This window comes from Xyrauchen texanus, chromosome 16 (genome assembly GCF_025860055.1).
Source record: "Xyrauchen texanus isolate HMW12.3.18 chromosome 16, RBS_HiC_50CHRs, whole genome shotgun sequence".
In the NCBI taxonomy this organism is placed as follows: domain Eukaryota; kingdom Metazoa; phylum Chordata; class Actinopteri; order Cypriniformes; family Catostomidae; genus Xyrauchen; species Xyrauchen texanus.
This window is the reverse complement of record NC_068291.1, coordinates 35,190,467-35,216,423: the sequence shown is the minus strand read 5'-3', so window position 1 is coordinate 35,216,423 and position 25,957 is coordinate 35,190,467. Positions and strand designations below refer to the sequence as shown.

The 25,957-nt window shown below is 39.7% G+C and overlaps 1 protein-coding gene across 19 annotated transcripts in view; it reads right to left on the bottom strand.

Annotated features, from left to right (window-relative positions):
* Window positions 1–25,957, bottom strand: part of LOC127656955 (neurexin-3a) — a 421,181-nt gene that overhangs the window by 322,094 nt on the left and 73,130 nt on the right. For all 19 annotated transcript variants that reach the window (XR_007972220.1, XR_007972221.1, XR_007972222.1 and 16 more), the window contains exons 6-7: window positions 13,129–13,430; window positions 535–696 (exon numbers count right to left, since the gene is read on the bottom strand). Coding sequence is in view for 16 of the 19 variants with exons in the window: in XM_052145540.1 (XP_052001500.1) it covers window positions 535–696; window positions 13,129–13,430 (464 nt within the window). In the remaining 3 variants the exon portion in view is untranslated. The remainder of the gene's footprint in view (window positions 1–534; window positions 697–13,128; window positions 13,431–25,957) is intronic.

Genomic DNA, 25,957 nt, shown 5'->3' with positions numbered 1-25,957 from the left:
CTATATAATGTGTGTTGTGTGAACCAGACCTGTTTTCTGTGATTCACCCTAGAGTCTGAACATTGTGCATTTCATAGGTGTGGCTTTATTTGGCATTGACAATTGTCTTTTCCATGTAAAATCTAATCCTCCCACAGACTCATAGAATATTTGCCATTATCTTTGAGCATAATGCATATCATTATGCAAAGTCTTATTTCATCCAATCACCTTAGCTTCTTCTCTGGCCTGTGGAACTGAATCAAATGATTCACTACAATTGAAAAGTCAAATTAAATATGCCTGAAACAATTTCACATCAAGGCAAATACGTATAACTCCGGCGAATTTCATTAGAGAAACGCATTTGGGGTTATGATGTCTACCCTATTCTTTTTGCAAGATCATCTGTACATAATCTATTATCCTGCTCGAACAGTCTATTCAAACTTGTTCTCCCTCTCTCAGCCCAGACAAGGACATGGTCATATGATGTATGCATGTATTTAGCAGCTGGAAGACTGAAAAGGAGTTTGTCTAAATCAGGCCCCCTACCTCTTTCAGGCAACCCATGAAGTTGTTGCTGACAGGTGACCCAGGTAAATCTGCTGTACTTGGGCTTCCTCCAACATAAAAGAAATCGTCCGAGCCAAGCATGGTGTAATCCTCCTGAGTGTAGCCTGTAGTGGTGAGGATGCCATCCACTGATATTGTCACCTGTTTGAGAGAAACAACAAAAGGGGAGGGAGAGATCCGTTCATGAACGTCTTGGATGTGATGGTGGTTCTTCCAGGAATCACTTTGGTCTTCGATTGAGGTCTGTCTTTGAATGTGTACCAAACACCTGGACTTTGGGATTTTGAGTAAACAGTTCTAGTTTTGTCTGGTATTGTATTACATAGACAGTTCTTGTCCAGTCTTATAAAGGACAGTGAAAGAAAATATTTTGGCAGCATATTTTCTTTATCACTAATGGTTAGATATGAGCAGTGCTGGGTAGTAACAGATTACATGTAATACGGATTACGTAATCAGATTACAAAAACCAAGTATTTGTAATTGGATTAAATTTCATTTTAAGACACTCATAATCAGACTACAGTTACCTTTTATAGATTACATGATTACATATTAACAAGGCAATGGCAGTAAATTGTTAATAATTTATTGATCATTTTCATATTAATATCATCATATTCTTACCCCAAAGTGCAATAGTCTCAGAGATGAACATTTTGAGCATGTGCTCCATATACGTTACAACAGTAAGATGTGCACCTCAGCTAAGGAACAGGTGATGGACTATTACTAAGTAGAAAAGGTTAAAAGTAAGTGTGTCTGTGTTTTGAACTGTTAGCTTTGGCCTAGCAATGTCATTACTGTTGATTTCAGGTTAATTATTGTTTTTTTATGCAATGTTTCTATAGTTGTATCCACTTAAATTGAACTAAATATGTTTTTTTTATTTATTTTTGTATTATTTGTACTACCTCACCAATGGTGTGCAACTCACACATTGAATTTAACTGCTTCAAAGTATCTAGTAGATGTTATCTCTAAGGGTCCTGCCCACAGGGTACACAATAGTTCAAAGAATGGAATACATTTTCTTCACCTTTGAACTTTATGTTAAAATTATTATCCTACTCAAATGCATGTGACATAAAATAAAATAGAATTAGGATTAAAGTAATCCAAAAGTAATCTGATTAGATTACTGATTGCATTTTTTGACATGTAATCTGTAATCTGTACCTGATTTAACTTCACAAGTAATCCACCCAGTACTGGATATGAGTTCTCTGAGTCGGGACGTTTGTTGAGTTTGAAGGGTTAGTGTTATGTAACAAACCATTGACAATTTGCTTGTACTTGTTTTAGTTAATTTTGTGCACACTGGGTTAGTTCACATGTACAGTAGATACTGTATGCATTCATGCATTGCTGTAACACTAATACAATACATGCTACCACAAAAGAGCATGCAGCAATGAAGTCAGATGTTCTTATTCTAATAAAAGGTTTACTGTGAGGGATTCAACCACTGCAACCATGTAAGCATGCATCATCATTAAGCATAGAGGACATGCAAAGGGAAGCAGCATACACAAGACAAACCATGAGGGGCAGGGAGGAAGAACACAGGAAATCATGACCTCCATCACTACACAGAGAGGATAGGACATACTGACCAGGTGGTGGGTTGCTTAGACAAGATGTTTGGTGTTAGTAACACAGGGCAAGAATGTTTCAGATGTCTTAAAGCATAAACGGGTTAGCGTAACATGCGCAAACAACTGGAATCAACTGTCAGAGCTCCCGTGCTGAAGTAGCTTTTTTATTTATTTTTATATTGTTGTTTTTCATCACTTTGTCACTTTTTTGTTTTGGAAAGCTTCTGCCAGTTTTTTGACAGTCTCACTGAGAAAAAAAACAAAACAAAGCCTTTTAAAACAGATTAAACCTTTCAAAATACTTGGGCAGAAGAGGAAGATCAAAGCAAGAAGGATGGAAAATAGCAGAAAAGCTTTGGCGAAAAATGGGACGAGGACGATGGAAATAAAAAAGGAGGAAATCCCAGAAATACAAACCCCATTCTGTCTATGAAGAAACCCCCCCCCAAAGAAACACAAGGGCCAGGGAAACACACTGTAAACCCAAAAAAAGGACAATAAGAATTATATCTACCAGACAATGTAGTTTGTTTACCATAGCGTGTCCAATACCTGAATGCTTTGAGAAAAGGGGGAAGAAAGGAAATTAAACAATAAACAAAGGAGCTGTTAATAAAATGAAATAAACTCAAATTAATTTATGATGATCAGGCTGTTAGAATATTAGTTTAGGTTCTTGTTAGTAGATTGAAGAATCTAGATCAAGTGTTCTCAACGGGAGCATTATCTACATTATCTAGAGTAGGTCTACTGTTTATGATTTCAAAATTGTCATAGTTGGTCAGGGGCCTGGGTAGTTCAGTGAGTAAGGATGCAGACTACCACCCCTGGAGTCGTGAGTTCTAATCCAGGGTGTGCTGAGTGACTCCAGCCAGGTCTTCTAAGCAACCAAATTGGCCCGGTTGCTAGGGAGGGTAGAGTCACATGGGGTAACCTCCTCGTGGTCACTATAATGTGGTTCTTGCTCTCGGTGGGGCATGTGGTAGGTTGTGCGTGGATGCCGCGGAGAAAAGCGTGAGCCTCCACATTCGCTATGTCTCCACGGTAACACGCTTAACAAGACCGGATTGATGGTCTCAGAAGCGGAGGCAACTGAGATTTGTCCTCTGCCACCAGGATTAAGGAGACTAATGGCACTTTTCCACTGCACATTACGGTTCGACTCGACTCGACTGTACACGCATTACTTTTCTGAGCTTGCTTTTCCCCTGCTGTAGTGTGGCCAACAGCTGAGAGACTTCCTGAAAGTTGTTTTCATTTCGCTCGTCGCTAACGAGAGGAACGTCTGCACCTCGTTTACTGACCACAGCACGGTTTTGCCCACAGTCATTTCTTTTTAAAATTCGAAACAAAACGTGTGAACAAATGATACCGCTATCGCTGTTTATAACTTTAAAACTAGCGGGTTGATGTCCCGTGTCGCAAATCCAGTGACGCTGGTAGTGACGATTCTCTCTGTCCAATCAGTGATCAGCAGGGTTTTGATATGACATTTAGTATTGGCTTGGCTGGCTTGCAACCTCAACCGAGGTGGTACAAAAAAGGTACCAGGTACTATACACAGTGGAAAACCCCCAAAAAGCAAGCAGAGTCGAGTCAAGTCGAGTTGTACCATGCTGTGGAAAAGCCCCATTAGAGCGCATTGGGAATCTTATTGGAAATCAGAAATGCAAGGTTTGGTCTTCATGATGCGTAAGCCTGCTGAATTTATTAACAAAACTTTAAAATTATGCAATTATTGGGGGGGTTGTTCATCTTAAAAAAGGTTGAGAACCACTAATCTAGACAATGGTTCATGAGTGGTTAGTCTCCATAGACAGGCAAAGCATATATGAGTGAGAGTACAAAAGGGTGGAAAAGAAAAAAGAAAGACCAAGAAAGAGAGTGGACTTCTTCTGGGGGGTTCTCCAGAGTCTGTAGCGTTTCACTTCTGTAAAATATTCAATAGGTTGAGGCATTGCACTTATTAGCAAAAACTTTAAGCACATACTTACTTGAAAAGCCCTACAAAATACAGACTATTCTTCTGCCAAAAAAAACAAACAAAAAAACAATGCTGTCTGTTCTCTTTCATCAAAAAATGTCAACCTTCCATTTGGACTCTTTATGATTCACAACATGTTTTTATTTTATTTAAAAAAAAATTTGCTAACCTATTTTAAACGAATGTCAATGGTGATCTCTATCTAACCGACTCCTTGTTTTGATTCATATGGTTTTTGATGTACCTCTGGTAACTGGATAAGGTGTTTCTAATGCATGCTTTTGGCTTGATTGCAAAACAGCTTTTAAATAAAGCAAAAAATAAATAAATACAATTTTACAATCCTAGTGGATCTAAAAGCTGAATAAGCTAGTGCTCATGGGCACTTGCACCTCCACACATGCCAATGCAAAAGTAACATCCTTTCACTCCTGTGGGGCAAAACCACCCATAATATTTACATATTTTAAAATGCAGTGCACTGAGTGATTTAACAGTTCAACAAAGATTGGCTGTGGGTAAATGGAACGGTTGAGGTTGGTTGGAGCCTCTCCCCGCTGCCCTGATAAGACAGACTATTTGGAGAAGTGAGGTGAATATCTAGAGAGGAGAGAGAGGCAGCCTCTTGAAGCCATCACACTGTTGATAGCTTCAGACAGAGGTAACTGCCTGAGGAAGCAAAACCTGAGGCAAGGTAAAATAAATATTTGAAGAACTTAAAGGGATGTTTCCTCAAAAATGAAGATTATGTCATTGTTTACTCAGCTTCATGTTGTTCCAAACCCATATGTAAGCCTCAGTCACCATTCACTTTATTTGTATTGAAAAAGGATGCAATGAAAGAGAATGGTGACTGAGACATTCTGCCTAACATTTCCTTTTGTGTTACACGGAAAAAAATAATTTGTGTTTTGAAGCCATTGACACTTATAATTCATGGTATTGCATTCACGGTATTACTTTTTGGCTACATTTACATAGCATCATATAACCTTGATCTAATAAATGTCTATCTTTCTACATCCTCCTGTTTCAGTAAACCGTCACTTCATTTTTAAAAGCCACATGCATGAACTGCATGGCAGAGAGGGAAATGTCAAAGCCTAAACCTTTATTTTCCCTCATCAAGCAGCTGAAGTCTGGGGTGTGGGAATATTTTGGTTATTTAAAAGACCCACAATGCACCACCAGTACGACTGCATTTTAGTGCCACGTGAAAAAAGTCATAGCGTTACAAGATTAAAGTTGTATTATTTTTAGAATAAAGTCAAAATTATGAGAATAAACTTGTATCACTATGAGATTAAAGCAGTAATATTTTGAGATTAAAGTCAAAATTACGAGAATAAAGTCATAGCATTATGAGATTAAAGTTGTAATAATTTGAGAATAAAGTCAAAATGGACAGAAACAGTGCATCATTATCACAACGATTGAATGCCAAGCCAGCAGCTTCATCATTGCAAGAAATGGATGTAGATGATTGTTAAATCATACTTTATTTTAGGATTTAGCAACAAAGAAATCCTTTGTCATCTTTTGGCACATAAGCACAATGTTATTATTGGGATCAGGACACTGCAGTGGTTATTAAATTCACTTATTCTGGGGAAAGAACCAGACAGACGTTCGCGCAGTCCCGCTGGGCGTGGGTGATGCTTGGGCTGGGTTTCCCGAAGCTCTAAGATGAACATTAGTAGCACTTAAATTGTTCTTACTACAGCATGTTTCCCAAAAGCATCGTTAAGTAGCAGGTAAAAATGCTTGTAAATTAACTAGAGCTATGATCCACTCTTAAATCCATAAATTACTACATGTAATGTTCTGGCATCATTCACAGTTTATCAGAAACAAAGGGACATTTAATAAATTATATTAATGCATGCCACATGATAGGTGTAAATTAGGTCCAGAGATTGATCTAATTTTACATGACACATAATACAGCATAACATTTTGTTGGCCTTCTTTTGATAGGCATAATTGTAATAGCAACAGAAAGATATAATCTTACTGAACAGATTTGCTTAGAAGACTAGAATTTGCTATGTGGGTAATGTGACCCTGCAGTTTAAAACTTAAATAGGCTCAAAATAATTAAAATAAGGTTAACAAAGGAGGGTGAGAGTGTGCAATGAGTGATTCATTCTCCCACTTCCTCCTCCTCCTCTTCTTCCTCCCTCCAATGGATGATTGAAATAGTCCTAGTCTGTTTATGTGGCAGTCAAAAATTGCATGCTGCATAATGGCAGTAAGGCTACAAGTGAACTGTTAGGCTGGGCGATATGAAAGAAATATATTCATTCTATTTTTCGAAAAAAAAAAAAAAATAGCCATATCCGATTACATCGTTAACCCCCACCCCAATACACATGCAATTGTGATTTTGGTTTTGCTTTAAAATTGTATTTATGTATTGAAACATGAAAAACTTATACCAAAGATTTTTCTAAATTCAAATCACACAAATATAAGCACCCTTCCTTTTGCCATCACGCAAGTATTCATCTACAACAGGTGGAAAATTACTAATACATATTAAGATCTGAAGACAATTATTAATGTAAACATAATAATGATAATGATAATAATAATTAAAATATAAATACATTATAGGTTCAAGTAGGTTGTATACACATCTGCTATATAAAGTGAACCTGCCCCTTATGTGTTCCAGGAGACACGCTCCCGCTGCACTCACATCAGAGATACACATTGCGATGAAGCACTTACGTTCTACTTCATAACTAGTCAGGGCCGTAACCACAATATACACTGAGGAGGACAAGTCTGTCTAATTGTCACTAAGTTGTTGCAGGAATAGCATAATTGTTTAAAACAGTACAATTTTTAGCGTGCACAGTAGTCTAACACCACTCGTCAATGTCTTTTTGGACCTTGACAGTAGTAGTCAATATGAACTGTTTTTGTATGGAAAAGAGCAGCGTTAGGATTCTTGAATAAAATATTGTGTTAAGATTCTACTGGGGAAAAAACAATGAGGGACAACTTGAGGGCAGTGAATAATTTTGTGTATTTTCTTTTTGTTAGCAAGCTGACTCAGTCATGTAATTATACAGATACATCAGTGATGAAAAGAAATTCAAATTGTATTAATCTTTTCTTTGATACAGCAGAAAACAGAATGAAAAGATAATTAAAACTTTTAAATTGCTAGCAATGCAGACAGAGTGTTTGCCTTGTACTATGCAAACTAACAGTATAATTCAATACCAAAAATTATAAAATACTGGGCCTTGTTCAAGACATGAATGCAGGAGAAGGCAGACAAGGAGTTTGGATCTAGGTGCGGTTTTTATTGGACAACGTAGAAAATAGGAACAAAGGAAAAAACCACGATGGGCAAAACAAAACTAAGACAGGAGAACATCGAATGTACATGGAAACTGGATGAACACGACAAGACAGGCAGGGCAGGCAAGACAACAGGATTCGGGCATCAACAAACATAGGAACGGTGGGAACAAGAACATTCAACGAACGACCAGGAGTGGAAAGCAAACAGGGTTTATATACACAAGGACAGGATGATTGCAAACGATAAACAGGTGCGAACAATGACACAATGTTGGAGACCGGGAACCATGGTGGTGGTGACATGGAAAACACAGGGCAGACTACCAGGGAATCGTGACAGAGAAACATGGTGACGGTGACACGAAAAACACGGGGCAGACAACAGGAAATCGTGACAGAATCCCCCCTCAAAGGATCGGATTCCAGACGATCCTAAAACAAAAAAAAAACACAAAAACAGAATCGTCCAGGGGATGGAGGGGGGCTAGCAAACCAAAAGAGGGTACACGGGGCAAACAGACAGTCCAAGGGGGGCACAAGGGGCAAAGAGACAGTCCAAGGGGCACGACGGGGCAGACTGTCAGTCCAAGGGGCCACCGAGGGCAGGCAGACAGTCCAAGGGGGCACAAGGGACAGGTTCAGGAGGCCTGGGAGGCGGCCACAGGGCAAGGACAGGTTCAGGAGGCCTGGGAGGCGGCCACAGGGCAAGGACAGGTTCAGGAGGCGGAGCCGTGGGAGGCGGAGCCGTGGGACGCTCTGGAGGATCAGGGGGCAGAGCCGTGGGAGGCTCAAGAGGCAGAGCAGAGGGAGGCTCAGGAGGCGGAGCCGAGGAAGGCAGAGCCGTGGGAGGCTCAGGAGGCAGAGCCATGGGAGGCTCAGGAGGCAGAGCCGTGGGAGGCTCGGGAGGCAGAGCCGTGGGAGGCTCGGGAGGTGGAGCCTAGGAAGGCTCAGGAGACAGAGCCGAGGAAGGAGGCTCAAGAGGCGAAGCCCTGGAAGGCTCTGGAGGCGGAGCCGAGGGAGGCTCGAGGGGCGGAGCCCTGGAAGGCTCGAGGGACGGAGCAGTGGAAGGCTCAGAATGCTCGGGAGGCGGAGCCGTAGGAGGCTCGAGAGGCGGAGCCCTGGGAGGCTCGTGAGGCGCTGGCTCTTGGACGGTCATGGCTACAGGCGCTGGCTCTTGGATGGTCATGGCTACTGGTGCTGGCTCAGGGATGGTCGAGGCTACAGGCGCTGGCTCAGGGACGGTCGAGGCTACAGGCGCTGGCTCTGGGACGGTTGAGGCTACAGGCTCGTGAGGCGCTGGCTCTTGGACGGTCATGGCTACAGGCACTGGCTCTTGGATGGTCATGGCTACTGGCACTGGCTCTTGGACGGTCATGGCTACTGGCGCTGGCTCTTGGACGGCTGAGGCTACTGGTGCTGGCTCAGGGACGGTCGAGGCTACAGGCGCTGGCTCAGGGACGGTCGAGGCTACAGGCGCTGGCTCTGGGACGGTCGAGGCTACAGGTGCTGGCTCAGGGACGGTCGAGGCTACAGGCGCTGGCTCAGGGACGGTCGAGGCTACAGGCGCTGGCTCTGGGACGGTCGAGGCTACAGGCGCTGGCTCACTGACGGTAGGGGCTGCAGACGCTGGCTCACTGACGGTAGGGGCTGCAGGCGCTGGCTCACTGACGGTAGGGGCTGCAGGCGCTGGCTCGCTGACGGTAGGGGCTGCAGGCGCTGGCTTGCTGACCATGGCAGGCGTAGGCGCTGGCTTGCTGATCGTGGCAGGCATAGGCGCTGGCTCGCTGACCGTGGCAGGTGTGAACTGGGGAGCGGAAGCCCTTCTTCTCCTCCTCCGGGCGGACGAAGCTGGCAGCACTGGCTCATTGACCAAGGCAGGCATGAAGGGACGAATCATGGGCGAATGGAGAGTTACCACTGTGGGAGCAGCTACGGGGTCCTCCTCGACGACGCCCACAGTGAACGCAGGCCAGCAGAGTCTCCTCTACGAATTCGCGGAGCGTCCAGCCACGCGTTGCCGGTGGCAACCGCTCCTTGAGCGCACTGTTTAGGTTTGCCCGGAAGGACACCACCAGGGAGGAGTCAGGGAAGTCGATGGCACTCGCAATCGCGATAAAATCGCGGATGTGCTCTTCAACCGGACGGTCTCCCTGCATCAGGCTGAGCAGCTGACAGTTCGCTTTAAGAACCGCTAGATCCATGTTTGGTTAATTCGTTCTGTTATGAATGCAGGAGAAGGCAGACAAGGAGTTTGGATCTAGGTGTGGTTTTTATTGGACAATGGAGAAAACAGGAACAAAGGAAAAACCCACGATGGGCAAAACAAAACTAAGACAGGAGAACATCGAAGGTACACGGAAACTGGATGAACACGACAAGACAGGCAGGGCAGGCAAGACAACAGGATTCGGGCATCAACAAACATAGGAACGGTGGGAACAAGAACATTCAACGAACGACCAGGAGTGGAAAGCAAACAGGGTTTATATACACAAGGACAGGATGATTGCAAATGATAAACAGGTGTGAACAATGACACAATGTTGGAGACCGGGAACCATGGTGACGGTGACATGGAAAACACGGGGCAGACTACCAGGGAATCGTGACAGAGAAACATGGTGACGGTGACACGGAAAACACGGGGCAGACAACAGGGAATCGTGACAACATGGTTACGGCTGTGTAACTAGTAAACGATCGTAAAAAAAAACCTCACTAAGAATTAACAGCACTATTTACTAGCACATGCTCTCTGCACTGGTTTGGTGCCCCATTCACTAAAGGAATTATGCAGATCAGAAAACATTGCAAACACACCCGCAAAAAGTGTATGAACACAAGATGCATCTACATCGACTAAATTTCCTACAAAGTGTATTTTGAATTTAGACATTTCTTTGGTTGAAGTTTTTCATGTTTAAATACATCAATTTAATTTGTAAAGCACAACCAATAATGCAAGTATATTCACCGATCCTGGATGATGTAATCGAATATGGCGATATTTTTGAATCATCCATCATCCAATCTTAGAATTAATTTATTTTCCTCATGGCACTAAAATGCCATTGTACTACCAGTGACGGTCAGTCAATCAGTAAACTTTGTAGAAAAAGTGTTGGCTCAGCAGGGAACACTTCAAAAATGAAGAGCCACATCCGTGGTCATCCGAAGGATTTTGCGGAGATGAATGTAAGTGAAAATACAGTATATATTCTAATAAATTATAAACTCTTTTTCATAACACTCCAAGATATAAAAGATTTCTATGACTACCTGTATTTTCCTGAAAATAAGTTTTTTTTTTTCATCATCTGAAATGTCCTGCGACTTATAGTCTGAAGCGATATATTTACAGAATTTATACGTAATTAATGTCGGCTGTTCAAATGCACGCACACCAATGCAGATATGCTTACACCATCAGAGATGGTAGAAGCGTTTTAAAGTGGCCAATTCAGAATATTTTGCCTTTACAAAAGTACTTAATGCAACCAGTTTTCAACCAATGAAAAAAAAAATCTCTACTTTTCATCACACTCTAGGAAAAACCTTCAGTCAGTGAGCCGGACAATTAATGCACAGCATAGAGGGTTCAATTATCAGAAATATCCGCAAATAGACAGTCTCTAACATTAATGAATGAATAGAATACAACAGGCATAATGTTTGGTCTCAGACTAAAAGCTGTTGAATACAGCATAGAGTTACAAAGCATAGAGATCTGAGGTCATTTCATCTTCATAATGGAGCGCGTCTGACTTTTGAGCAGATGAAGGGAAGTCGGAACTATGGCGGCTGCTCTCGGGTACTAGTGCCTGCCGAATACAATCTCTGTCAGAGCGATTTATACAGATATGTGACTTTAAGCCACCTTTTCACTGTCTCCGTCATTTGCATATTTCTGGGGGGAGATTTCTGTCGTATTTCTCCCCCCAGTGGCAGCCGTGATGAACTGTCATTCTGCTCAAAATGGATTTTGTTCATTGAAGGAAAAGATACCAGAGGTTTACATCAGAATGAAATTACTGTGAGTGATTTTGTTGAGCAGATGAATCAATTCAATAAAATTCACTCATTATTTTTTATAAATAGTATTATCATTATTACTATGTTTAGAGCTAATATTATGATAATTAACAGTAAATATGAATCAGAAATTCATAGATGTGATTTTAAATATGTAGGTTTTGTGTGTGCATAAATAAATGACACATGTACACATTTAATCACATGTTTACTGTACTTGCAAAACCTTTTAGTGATATTTGCAACGTAAACAATAATTTCTGGCTTCCACATTATTAATTGTCCAAAACACAGAAGTAGCTGGTAGTTTTGCATGAATACATAACTTCCGTCCAGGTGGTCACAAACGGTCTAGTCGCCCGAGTTTAAAGATTTAAACGCAGCCGTGAATCGTATCCGAAAATGTTGCATCTGGAGGTGGTTGGAATCTCATGCAGCCCCCGTTCAACTTCCGATCTATTGTGTGTCATTTGTCGGATGCAGTGAAAATACGGCTTAAGGTGGGCATACACGGTGCGATGTTCGGCTGTCGTGTGAGCTCCCGATGATTTTTTCCAGTTGGGAGAGTTTGCGTGGAAATCGTTGGTGCTCGTGTGGTCGCAGCTTGCATCGTGTGAGAGGAATTATGAACATCTTACGAGCAGCTCACAATCTCCCAATAATTTAAAAAACTGTCTAAAAACTTAAATCTGTCAACTTGAATTTGTGAGGTATGTGCGGTGTGTGTCTACCTGACCAATCAGTAGAAGGTGCTACAACTGAGTGTTTCTGAAGTGTTAAAACTGTGTTTTTCCCATGTTAGTCATGATCATATCACTGGGAAGGATTCTACAGAAATGCCATGCTGTTCTCTGCTCTTCAAACAAATCATTTGCCATACGGTTTATGCAAGAAAACAATCTTTATCTCTGATGGATAAATTTGTAATATTTCCGTCATGGTCTATTTTTATTCGTCATACTTGCATTTGTTTCAGTTCTAGGGCAACATTTAGGCCAGAAAAGATTTTTAAATTTTGCTAAATGCGGCTTTAAAGCACATTTACATGGGCAACACTTCTTCAGCACGTCTGCTATCAACATGACAGCAGTGACAGTGTGACACAGATGAGAAGGAAGAAGCCTACATATAACGTTGAATAATAAACGTCATTATTCGCTTTGCGCTTAGATTAAATTATTAAATTAGATTATATTTTGTGCGCTTTATTATCATGTAGTACTGGCAGCAATACAGTCGGTATGATTGATGTATGCAGTTATGAAATCACACAGCCTCCCTTCGAAATATCAGATAAACTGACTCGTAACATGTGCAGGAGCTCACGACCTCCCAAGTGTCAGAACTCGCACCGGCTTTATCTGTTTTTGTTTTTTCACTGAGCAATGCGATTTTGACCAGGTGTGACATTATTTCCAGAAAAACGGCATATCATAAATAAATATCAAACTTCTATTAATTTAAGCAAGACACTTTAATACCGTGATACTGTAATACCTGCGGTATTTTTTGTGAAGGTTATCATACCATGAACATTTCATACCGTTACACTCCTAAATCACACATAGCATTTAATAATTATGGTGTACAGTATTTTTTGGCTGTAAACAAAATTGGTGCTTCCTGTCTCTTTAGCGTTACCTGTCTGAGGTTGCGTGTGACTTTCACGTCGTGCCAGGTGTTGTCGTTGAATTTGCCATTGACAGGTTCGACAATGGCTTCGAAGGCTCCAGAACCCAAGTTGATGACCAGTGAAACGGCCCCATCTTTCAATGCCAGGTTGACATAGTCGGCTGATTTTCCGGTGTGAAGGATAAGGCCATTTCTTTGCCAGGTCTTAAAGGACAGTGTGATCTCATCACTGCTGCTCTGGATGGGATTCTGAGACAAGTCGTAGCAGAAGTATTCGGAACCTCTGAACGTGGCCACATTCTCTTCTCGTGCTGTAAGAGAACACAAATAAAGAGTGGAAATGTTACTACAACATCTTGAAACAAAACAAAACCTAAATGCTAGCTCTGGATATGCTTTCCTGGAGCAATTCTATTGCTTTTCATTTTAAAGTGATGGAGCAAGAATACCAGCAAATAAGACCAGGCCATATGATACAGAATGAGACATGATGAGGTAAGGCAAAATGAGGTAGTTTGCAGAGAAAAATGTTCTCCAAGTATGTGTATCTACAGACATAAATTAGGTAAGATCATCATTGAGATCATCTTGAATTAGATATCTTTCTTTAAAGCTTATATGTGCTAATGTCCAGTGAATGTCTGCTGTAGTACATCTGAGTCAAAATCCATAACAGAACCCTCAATTTTTTTCTGCAATTTCATCAATTAATGTTACCAGTTCAACAATATGGAATCTATGGCATCAGCATATGTTTACATGTGTGACAACATGTGCCAATAGCGGCTGGTTTAGGTTTCATGTGAATACTGGGGGACATATGTTCCCCTGTCACACCACCAAAACAAAAACCTTGCATTAAACAGCATATTATTGGATTTGTCAGAAAAATTCTAAAAGTAAAATATTTATGTATCAAAAAATGATTAATAATAAAACAACAACAATAGAAAAGATAACAGAGAGAAATATCAAGACATTTTTTGGCCAACAAATATTAGATTTGATCAATTTTATACATATATGACATTTGAAACATGTGTGACAACATGTATTCATTATACAGTTGACACTTGACTGAATGTATGTTAGTGTAGTTTTGACTATGTTTGCTTGTTTAACCAACAGCTTAAAAAAATTTAAAAAATCTTTGGGGAATTTAAGAGAGCTTAAATGACAAAATATATAAAATGTTCCTAAGAGTAATTATTCTTACATAATACAATAAATTACAATATAAAACATAAAGTATCTTCATAAGACCATGTAGATGCTGGTATTATGACTGCATGCCAAATTCAAGTGGAAAAAGATCAGGCCTGCGGCCCATTGGTCATTGGCATTCAGAGTAGATGATCTACTGCATCCACACTTATGGAAATAAGTTCACTCCTGGTCCCCCTGGTCCACAGTACATTAATCACCAAGCCATGGCTGTGCAGAGCCATCTGAAAAACACACATCTACAAGACTGTTCCTCCAAACCAACACTGTACATTTACATCAGTGGCTAAACAAGAATCTCAGCAGTATTGGCAGCATTGATTTATCAGCGCTTCACTTGGGCCACAGGGGTCAATATATTCTCCTGCTAAATGTTGACAAAACACTCACATATACAAGCCTATGCTCCTTCTAAGGAATCAGCATTAGTGGATGTAGCATGTGTTTAAACAGACCTGCAAAAAGACATATTGCCCTGTTTTGCATTGACTGAGTCGACTTGAACGGACTGCAGGGTTGCTGAGCTGATATTCTCATCAGGACAGGTGCTGGTGCCCAGCTGGGATACACTTCACATGGTAATAAACTCACGGTTAAAGCACAGGAAAAAGTGACTTACTGTCGAACATATTGGAAGCACATTGGGTCCTGCTGCAGCTGGTTGTGTTTTTTGGTGGTTGCGCTAACATTTAAACTGATGTGTACATTTTTCAATGTTAAAATTCTTCTTTGTATCCCAGCTAAACATGCAGTCAACTTTAAGTCAACCATTTCTAGGTTGATTTCACCCAAAAGTGTAACACCATAGCTCTGTGGTGCTTTTAAAACATATCATGTTTGTTTGAAAGCACTGGCTTGACCAATGTGTGAGTTTATGGCAATACTATCTGTTTGTGCAACCAATAGAAGATGAAGAGAATTTTCTGGAATCTGATTGAAGCTTTAAAGGGGAAGCAGGTCATGTCTACACCATTACTGACCCCAAATGGATTGCAAAAATAAAGACTGATTTCAAACTGGTTTCCAGAACACTCCCCCTATCTTCCATAATTCAGAAAACAGATAATCATACCCCAAACTCACACCACTAGCCAATTTTGCTATGTTAGGCTGGTTGGGAATCTTACCACAAAAATAAATAATGTTTTGAAAGTCCCACAGTGTTCAAACATTTCAGGGAAATCAACCTACAAATGGCTTACATGTATAGTTGTCTCTGCATATTATAAAGGGATAGGAGAAACTATTGTAACTTAAGTACAAATTTGGCATAAATCAAAACAGTGAACACAATCCAGCACTTATGTACAATTTGAGCCATGATACAGAATATTGTTTCTTACAAGTATGAAAGTAACAAGAGAGAAAAATGTAATTGTGACCAGCAGGAGATTTGATATAGTATGACCCATGTGTCAGAAACTGGCAGTTAGATGTACTTGGCTGCTCAGAGTGCTAATCCTAAACAGAGAGAGCTTAATGTTTAGAAAGTGAAGACTACCTAGGACTAGTATTGGGCTAAACAGGGTCATGGAGTTTTTCAAGCAAAACTAAATATTTTCAAAATCGTCTAGTCAGAGGGCTGTCCAAATGACTAGTCGGTTTTTAAGCAGTAGTTCACCTAAGAATGCAAATGTTGTTAAAGGTCTGTATGACTGTTTCTTCTGTGGAAAATAAAAGCAGATGTAAGAAAGAATGACAGCCTCAGTTACCATTTATTTATTATATATATATATATATATATATATATATATATATATATATATATATATATATATATATATATATATATATATAAATAAATAAATAAAAGACGCAATGAAAGTGAACAATGACTGAGGCTAATAATTTGATTTGTGGGTTCCTTTTTTAAGAACTTGTATTTGTCAAACAAAGTGAATATTTCAGCATTTATTCTTTAACTACCTGCTAAATCTCAACATCAAATCAGATCAGATGTGCTTAAAATAAGCAAAAGCACAGTTTATTGGCTACTGAACAGGGCCCAAAGCTTTCCCTAGTCACACATGTTTGTTTTTATGTGCTACATGATGGCATTCTGACAACTTAGCAGATGCATTATTACTCCCCAGAGTACAGCTACTGTTAGCTTTGGTTTTACTAAAGAACAGGTTCTCAAATAGCTCTTCGACACCTTATCTCTCTTGTCCTGACCGACTCTGCAAGGTAACTGCATCGCTGAGATCCTGCCCCACTCTTTAAGTGCCTAGAGAGAGAACTGATCAATTATTAATTAAACAGAGTGTTGTTTTTACTAAAGACTCAGCTCTGCATTACAGCCAGATGTTACCCCATCTATTCATCTTGATCATTGAATACTTAATAAGAGTCACCTTCCAACGTTGGTATGATGTGGGCTTGTGGAAGATGTGACTGATATATTCAGAGTGGTCAATAAGGGAAAATAAGATTGGAAAACAGGAATGGACACACAATATATACTCTCGCTCTTTCTCTCTGAGAGAATGCAGTCTTGTATAGCCAGATGTTGGACTCAAACTCTAGTCCATGTCGCAACTTATTCTGGCCAAGATGTGCCCACTTAGATGAGAAGAAGCCATTTAATGGACATTAAAGGGACATTTTTTAAAAATCTTTTTACATAATGTTTAAGGCAGATAACTCAGACGATACTGAGAAAACAGGAGTGTTCATAAAATATATTTTTATAGAAATAATTTATCTAAAATTAAATTGGGTAGAAGGCTATTGAGCTCCAAAAATGATTGAAAGAGCACCATTAAAGTATCTTAAAATTACCTCTTATGACTCATGTGCATCATTAGACCAAAATGGCTGTTGCATCTTGTGCTTTTATCAGCATTTTTAAGATTTAGCAATGTTTTTTTTAAAATCCTTTGTCAGAAAATAATCTGAATTTGGAAACTTGTGTCTCGAGATCCTCGCCTTATGTTCCATTATGTTGTGCTCCGTCTGTTTGAACAGCCCCTGGGCTCAGAGTGTGAGCCACTTCACCACAGAGTTCAGCTGAACACCACTACTATGTAATGAATGAAAAACACTGTGGTATTGCCATTATAATGAAGATTGAGTCAGTTGTGGACTAAGGAAACAACATCAATTTAAACATCTGGTGACTTTAAAATTCTAAATTAATTCAAATTTTGGTCATATTTATGGTACATTTTTGAATTTAGTTTCTCAGCCCTGTTGACAACTCTAGTGGACATTAGGGCTGGCGATATGACCAAAATTGTAATCACGATATTTCATATTGTTCAATATTTGTCACGATATACATTCACATTTACAAAAAAATTTTTTTTAAAGTTGGTGGAAGAAAATAAGAAAAACTACATTCTAAACAGTCAAAATAGTCACTACAAAACTGCACTGGATGTCCAGAGACAGCCAAAGCATTTACATGTATGCATTTGGCAAACGCTTTTATCCAAAGCGACTTACAGTGCACTTATTACAGGGACAATCCCCCCAGAGCACCCTGGAGTTAACTGCCTTGCTCAAGGACACAATGGTGGTGGCTGTGGTGATCGAACCAGCATCCTTCTGATTACCAGTTATGTGCTTTAGACCACTACGCCACCATCACTCGTGAGTGGGCTCTGATGGATCTTTTTCCCAAATATTAAAATATTTAATAGTTTATCAATTGAGTGCATTTGAAAATGAATGTTAAATGTATCTGTTTGTTTTGAAGCATAATGACAGCAGTCCAGTATTTGTTTGAATATCTTTACATTAAAATGAAATATTTTTATATTTCTTTAGATTCAGATTCCCAAGAAAGGGGGCCTAAAAGCCCTTGTGAATGTGGAATGATGCTGTATAGGGGTCAGGGGTATCCCCTGAGAGAAAAAAGTCTGAATGGAACATTTTTATATTTTCATAAAGTGAGAAAGACTAGGCTACCAAATAGTAATTGTATTGTCTTTCCTTGTCATCCAATCCAGAGATGATGACATCTGATTAATTTTCACAAATGTTCACGATTTGTTCATTATTAAAGGCTCGTAACATACTGATTAATAAAGCTAAATTTAGAAGGAAGAAAACGTTATGGTCTAAAAGGCACTTTGGAACCACGTTAACTTGTGCGTCGCCACTTGTCTACACACATGAAGGGAAAAGAGAGAAAAATATTCAAGACTACAGCGCAGAAAGATCAGAGCTGGTGAACAAAGCACTGTTGTTTTGTCACGTTTTTCACTAGAGACGATGAGAGGGCGCAACCGTTGTCATGAAGTCTTGCAGTGCGGATGGAATCAATCCAGTGTCCAACGTAGTCTAATCATTAGTAAGGCTAGTAAATTAGTAACAAGCAAGTTCATCTAATCTGACCCTGAGTTGTGAGCAAAGCTGAGAGAGCGTTTTCACTTTATTCCTATGGTAGCTGAGCGCCAAGCTCGCAAGGTGGATTGTAGGATTGAGAGTGATTCGGAACAAGCACTTTCCTAGCGTTGTGAGTGGATTTCTTCCGTGCTAGTGGAAACACAGCCTGTGTTTTTAGCGACACAAACTAAATATCGAAAATTCCTCAAAAGCTTATCATCGATATCGTGGATTTTTTTATTGTGATTAATATCTATATAATTCATTTTTACATTAAAACCAAGATTAAAATATCTGAATGCTATGTATTAATTCCTTTGTATTTGTTTTTAGACTTGCTACTCCATAAATTATCACACAGAGCAGCATGTGAACACAGAGCCGAGCACAAAAGCCTATTTCCCACAGTCTCTGCCTCACCACAGCACTCCTTTCAAAACAAACCTTATCTGTTTAGATTTTTAATTAAAATCCTCAGGGGGGCAAAGGGGCGAGGTTATGGGCTGTGTGTGAGATAGCAATTGTGCTGAATTATGAAATCTTAATGAAAACATCATTATTAGTCAAATCGGCACCAGGGACAGAGATTGTTGTCAAGTCATAACTGTGATGGTCCACTAATGCCTTTTTCCTCCAATACACACAGAGACAAATGGCGGCAGTGCGGTCAGAGGCGTGCTCATGCGGAAAGGTGTCAGAGGCCCAGGAGTGGAGAAAAGTAGTGTCGTTAGGGAAGCCATTAAATCCAACGTGCTTTGGGGAGGAGAGACCATTACAGGTTAAGAGCTCTCAACCCGTCAATCTCATGTGAAAGGATGCAGGCAACATTCTGACCAATTCCCCTCTCAACTTTTAAGAACAAAACTGCCGTTTGCCACACAGTGCCCTCAGATATATAGCCTCCCATGACAGACACAGATTGAAATAACTCCTGTATTTGGGATGTTAGGATTACTGCCATTATATTAAGTACTGAATTTGATTGAAAGTAGTTACATAGTTTATATAGGCCCTTATAAACTATATAGCAATGTTTAATAACCGATGGAACAATTAAGAACCCTGAAGTATAACATTTATGTAAAATATCAAGGAATTTGTAAAAAGTAACATCGTCTACCATAAGAACCATCAACTGCAATTAGTTGCCAAAATGGCAGCATATTTATTTATTTATTGGTTATTTGACATGGAAACATAAACTTCAAGCTAACAGTAATTGATGCAACACACGATTCAAAAAGTAGAAATAATACAGAATTTAAAAAGGGCATGAAACTACTTTCGAAACACATTTAACCTCAGTGAACGCCAAAACTGTGCCACATTTCTAAGTGAAACAGAATATTCAGTGCGGAATAATGTAATATGGGACTTGATTTTATCAATCAGGATTTGATTTGATCGTGAAAGTGGGCTATAATATTACTGTTTAATGTTGTTTTTACCCACCAATGTAACCTTATTTAGATGTATATCAGCATAAAATATTTTTTTTTTTGTGTAACATTCTGTCAGCTCGAACCAGTCTGGCCATTCTCTGTTGATCTCTCTAATCAACAAGGCATTACCTCTGAAGAACTGGCGCCATTCTTAGTTCTTAGAGACTGTTGTGCGTGAAAATCCCAGGACATCATAAGCAACAGAAATACTCAAACAGCCTGTCCGGCACCAACAATCATGCTATGGTCAAAATCACTCAGATAAAAAATGTTCCCCATTCTGATAGTTGATGTGAACATTAACTGAAGCTCCTGACCCATATCTGCATGATTTTATGCATTGCACAGTTGCCACACGATTGGCTGATTAGATAATTGCATGGATATGTAGGTGTACAGGTGTTCCTAATAAAGTGTTTAGTGAGTGTATTTTACATATACACTCACCTAAAGGATTATTAGGAACACCATACTAATACTGTGTTTGACCCCCTTTCGCCTTCAGAACTGCCTTAATTCTACGTGGCATTGATTCAACAAGGTGTTGAAAGCATTCTTTAGAAATGTTGGCCCATATTGATAGGATAGCATCTTGCAGTTGATGGAGATTTGTGGGATGCACATCCAGGCCACGAAGCTCCCGTTCCACCACATCCAAAAGATGCTCTATTGGGTTGAGATCTGGTGACTGTGGGGGCCATTTTAGTACAGTGAACTCATTGTCATGTTCAAGAAACCAATTTGAAATGATTCGAGCTTTGTGACATGGTGCATTATCCTGCTGGAAGTAGCCATCAGAGGATGGGTACATGGTGGCCATAAAGGGATGGACATGGTCAGAAACAATGCTCAGGTAGGCTGTGGCATTTAAACGATGCCCAATTGGCACTAAGGGGCCTAAAGTGTGCCAAGAAAACATCCCCCACACCATTACACCACCACCACCAGCCTGCACAGTGGTAACGAGGCATGATGGATCCATGTTCTCATTCTGTTTACGCCAAATTCTGACTCTACCATCTGAATGTCTCAACAGAAATCGAGACTCATCAGACCAGGCAACATTTTCCAGTCTTCAACTGTCCAAATTTGGTGAGCTCTTGCAAATTGTAGCCTCTTTTTCCTATTTGTAGTGGAGATGAGTGGTACCCGGTGGGGTCTTCTGCTGTTGTAGCCCATCCGCCTCAAGGTTGTGCATGTTGTGGCTTCACAAATGCTTTGCTGCATACCTCGGTTGTAACGAGTGGTTATTTCAGTCAAAGTTGCTCTTCTATCAGCTTGAATCAATCGCCCATTCTCCTCTGACCTCTAGCATCAACAAGGCATTTTCGCCCACAGGACTGCCGCAAACTGGATGTTTTTCCCTTTTCACACCATTCTTTATAAACCCTAGAAATGGTTGTGCATGAAAATCCCAGTAACTGAGCAGATTGTGAAATACTCAGACCGGCCCGTCTGGCACCAACAACCATGCCACGCTCAAAATTGCTTAAATCAACTTTCTTTCCCATTCTGACATTCAGTTTGGAGTTCAGGAGATTGTCTTGACCAGGACCACACCCCCAAATGCACTGAAGCAACTGCCATGTGATTGGTTGATTAGATAATTGCATTAATGAGAAATTGAACAGGTGTTCCTAATAATCCTTTAGGTGAGTGTAAATGACTGCTTAGTGATACAGGAATATTTGTATTTTTTTTTCCTAATGGATATGCTTCAAACTCTACACAATAGGGCTGGGTGATATGATGATATACTATATTGTGGCGACAATATAAAGTGTCAATAACAATAATAATAATAATAAGTGTCAATTGATAGAGATTTTGCTATATCATGTATATTGTGATAAGTAAGTATCCATGTGCGCAGCGTGGGCTTATCTATCAGTGGGCAGGGCAGAGAATTAAAGAAACATGGACAGGGTTTTTCCAGTACTGAAATTTTTTTCTGAGGCTGTCCAAGCAAATTGAATGACCTTAATATTGCATTTGGCATTTTTAAGCGCTAAATATTCTTTTCATCTGACATGCAAATGTTTTACTCTCCGATATTTGTGCTCCAGGGACAGGAGAGCTCAGAGCGGGTTCACTTACGCTACTCAATTATTTTTGACCCAGGAAAACCCCAAATTGAGAATTAAATCTCCACAGAATGGGACGACTCCCAAACAGCTCTAGAAAAGCAGAGCTTTTTAAAATAAAAAAGATTGCAGACCTGTATTGCATGTATACAATAACCAAATACAGATTTCCATATTCGAATAGAGGTGTGCCGAATGTCAACCAAGTGACTGACTATTCCTGGACAACCCTAGGAACAACTTGAAAGAGAGTACATTATGACAGAATGTTCATTTTTGGATGAACTATCCTTTTAAGGGATGCCACTGGGTTTAACATAAAGCCACAAATTTAGAGTGATCAAAAGATGACCACATTCTTGCAATAGAGTGTATTATTAGAGCTAATAAATCTCCCTTACTCTCTGTCTCTCTTTTTATCTCTCTCTTTCTCAGTCTTTCAAATGCAGCCAGTGTTAAGGCTAATCAATCTCTGCAGATCCAGAGGGTGCCTCCAGACAGAGCAGCAGAGCATCCGTCAGGCAGCTGTGATGGAGGGAATCAATGAAGAGAGAAGGAGGGATGAGGCCAATCTCCATGAGGCTGACCTGGAGAGACCCCTGTGTCCAGGCCGCATTGCCGTCATGGACAGCTGCTGACTCACCAGCCTCTAACAACCGTATAATAACCTCCAATTGTCAAACTGCAACCAAATCCAGCTACTGCTGCAATTACACTTCTATTGTGCATTCCTTAGATCAGGCAAGATTATTCTAAACTGCATCAGACATTGATTTTGAAAAGAGTGAGGTCAGAGTTAGAATAGACGTGTCCCCGGTCACCCTGTGGTAGTTGATGCTATTAAAGTGTTTAATTCCTCTATTTACAGATATTTCAGGTTGCTGTCCATTAAAAATGTATTGACAGACTTATATTTACTGATCAGAGGCTAGGTGGAGTGCGTGTTTATCAGTGTTGAGGAAGCTTTCCAAGCTACAGCTTTACAGCGGCTGCGGCTCAGGTGGTAGAGCGGGTTGGCCACTAATCGCAGGGTTGGTGGTTCGCTTCGTGGCCCACATGACTCCACATACCGAAGTGTCCTTGGGCAAAACACTGAACCCCAAGTTGCTCCCAATGGCAGGCTAACGCCTTGCATGGCAGCTCTGTCGTCATTCATATGTGAATGGTGTTTGAAAACCGTTAAGGTTAAAAAAAGTGCTATATAAATGCAGACCATTACCATTTACACATTGTACTCATGTTTTAAAATAGTTAAACTACAGTAAAGCTATCCTTTTACAAAAGTTGTTATTTATAATGCAAGTGAGTAACAGTAATACTAGTTAACTTAATTTGAGCTATTCAAAAATGTTAATTATAACTACAAGATCATCAGTTTGTTACTGATTTGTTACTCAGAGCAGAATTAATTGAGAACAAAAACAAAGATCTCAATTATGCAAGTAGTTGTAGCTGTAGGCTTGAGATCTCCAAATGGGGGTAGGATCTCCAAAAGATGGCGGAGTTACTCCGTTTAAGGGCAGAGTTTTTCAGAAAGGGGGTTGCGCCAACTCCAAAAGGGGGCATCACTTCCACTCGCGGTTAGAATTAGGGAAAGGGTTGGGTTCGGTTAGGGGCTCCCTATATATTTTGTAGGGTAATAACATATATAATTTTGAGATGTGGACGCAGTCTGTTAAAATGGGTATTTTACACGCATTTTACCATCATAATATGTAGGGTAATTTGCATGCATGCTAAATTTAGGAGGGAATTTAGGGTGTCGAAATATGAACTAAATTAAATATATAAATATATAAACTAAATATATAATCTTACACTTTGCTGGCAGTTTGAAGCTCCCACACCTTTTTGGAGCTCTGCATACAGCTATTTCCTTCGTCAATTATGTGCCAGAGTTAAACATAAACAGATAAAAAATGTACTATTCATTGAAACAATCGACCGAATGGTAGTTTTGCACATCTATCAAGTCGATGTTAAGGATAATAATGTATAATCAGGCTCCGTTATGGTCACGTTCCCCAATCAATTAGCTTTTAGAGGTATATATGGAGATTAAATGCAGCACTTCAACATGGTGACTAACCTATTTATTTAACAAATAAATAGGCTCTATAATAGGGCTGCACAATTAATTGGAAAAGTAATCGCGATTATGATTACGGCTGCCACGATTGTGTAATCATGAAAACAGACGATTACAGCCTTCAATTTAAGTCTACTCCTGTTGTTTCAATGGTTTCTAATTACAACATGTTTTTGCAACAGTTGAGTATTCTAACCATTCACTAACATGTCCGTTGAGCAATGAAACAGCAATGGCCAATCAGAGCCACTTAAATTATTCCTCTGTCCTATGCGTAGATGCTTGCTTTAAGTTCCACCTCTGTTCGCGGTGGCACACGAACATTAATACTGAAGAAACATCACCTGACACTCGAAAAGAAGCTGTAGAACAAGAGCAAAAGGCACTTTGGAATTATTTTGGATTAATTGCATATTGAACCGCTCACTTTGAACGTAGATGTCAAATACACTGCAAATGAGCAACATGACAAAACTAAGGCACTCCCGTTATAATCAAGGCATAGACTGTTGTAAATAACTGATTTATTATGCTGATTTGACAGCTTTGTTTTTAATGAAAGCATTCACGAGAGTGCAGAACTTTGTAAGGAGTGTCATTGAGCTTGCATCAAAATGCAGATCTCAAACAGTGTAAACATGCAGTGAGTGACAGCAGTCATTGTAATGGGAGAGTTTGTTGCATTGCTTGATTTCTATGTACAATTTATTAAAAATGTAATAACAGTTTTGTTTTGTTATGTTAATAAGTAGGCCGATGTGAAGTCAGCTTAACAGTTTGTTTTGGAGGTCTAGCCAATATAAAGAGACATTAATAGCATATTTAAGGAATCACCTTCATTGTTCTTGCATCTGCTCTAATAAGACCCATTTGCTACACAGCTGGTATTAGTGGATTTAACATTTTCACAAATCGCAAAATTCCAATTGCAAATCAATGTTTTTAATTTCCAAAGTGCAACCACTGAGGCCAAAAAGGATCTAACGATGATCTTACATGAGCAAGATCATCACTGGGATGAATGGTCCACTGTCTCTTACTGAACAAAGTAAGTAACTTTGTCAATTTAAATTGGCTGTTAATAAGTTTAATTGAATATTGAATATGTCATTTTATTTGTACGTGGACTAATAATTTGCAATAATTAAATTGATTCTATACTATAGATATCCATTTAAAATATGTTTTATTTGGCCTAACATTAACAAACATTATTACAATATTTAATGCTAAAAAGATGCTTAAAAGAAACTGGAGCGCAGCTCATATCCACCATTGAAATTTGCAACTCTGAAAAACCACACACTTGCTTACTTTGTGATGTCACATAATTTCATATTTTAATCGACATTAATAATTGCGATTACAAAATCAAGGGCAATAACTGACTATTATGATTTTTGCTATAATCATGCAGCCCTACTCTATAACATCTAATTAGACAAAACTATCAAAGTAAGAAAAGTAAGAAATAATAAAAGCTCCACAAAACAGAGCAGCACAAAATCAACTTATGTGCATCCTGAATAAAGAAAGACATATTTCAATGTATCCGGAGTGCTTCAGGGTGAAATAAGCGCATTAAATAGCAGAACTGTACGATAATACTGGTGGAACACATCTAGTTCAGGAAATCAAGCAGTTGAATTTTTATTTTACTGCAAACA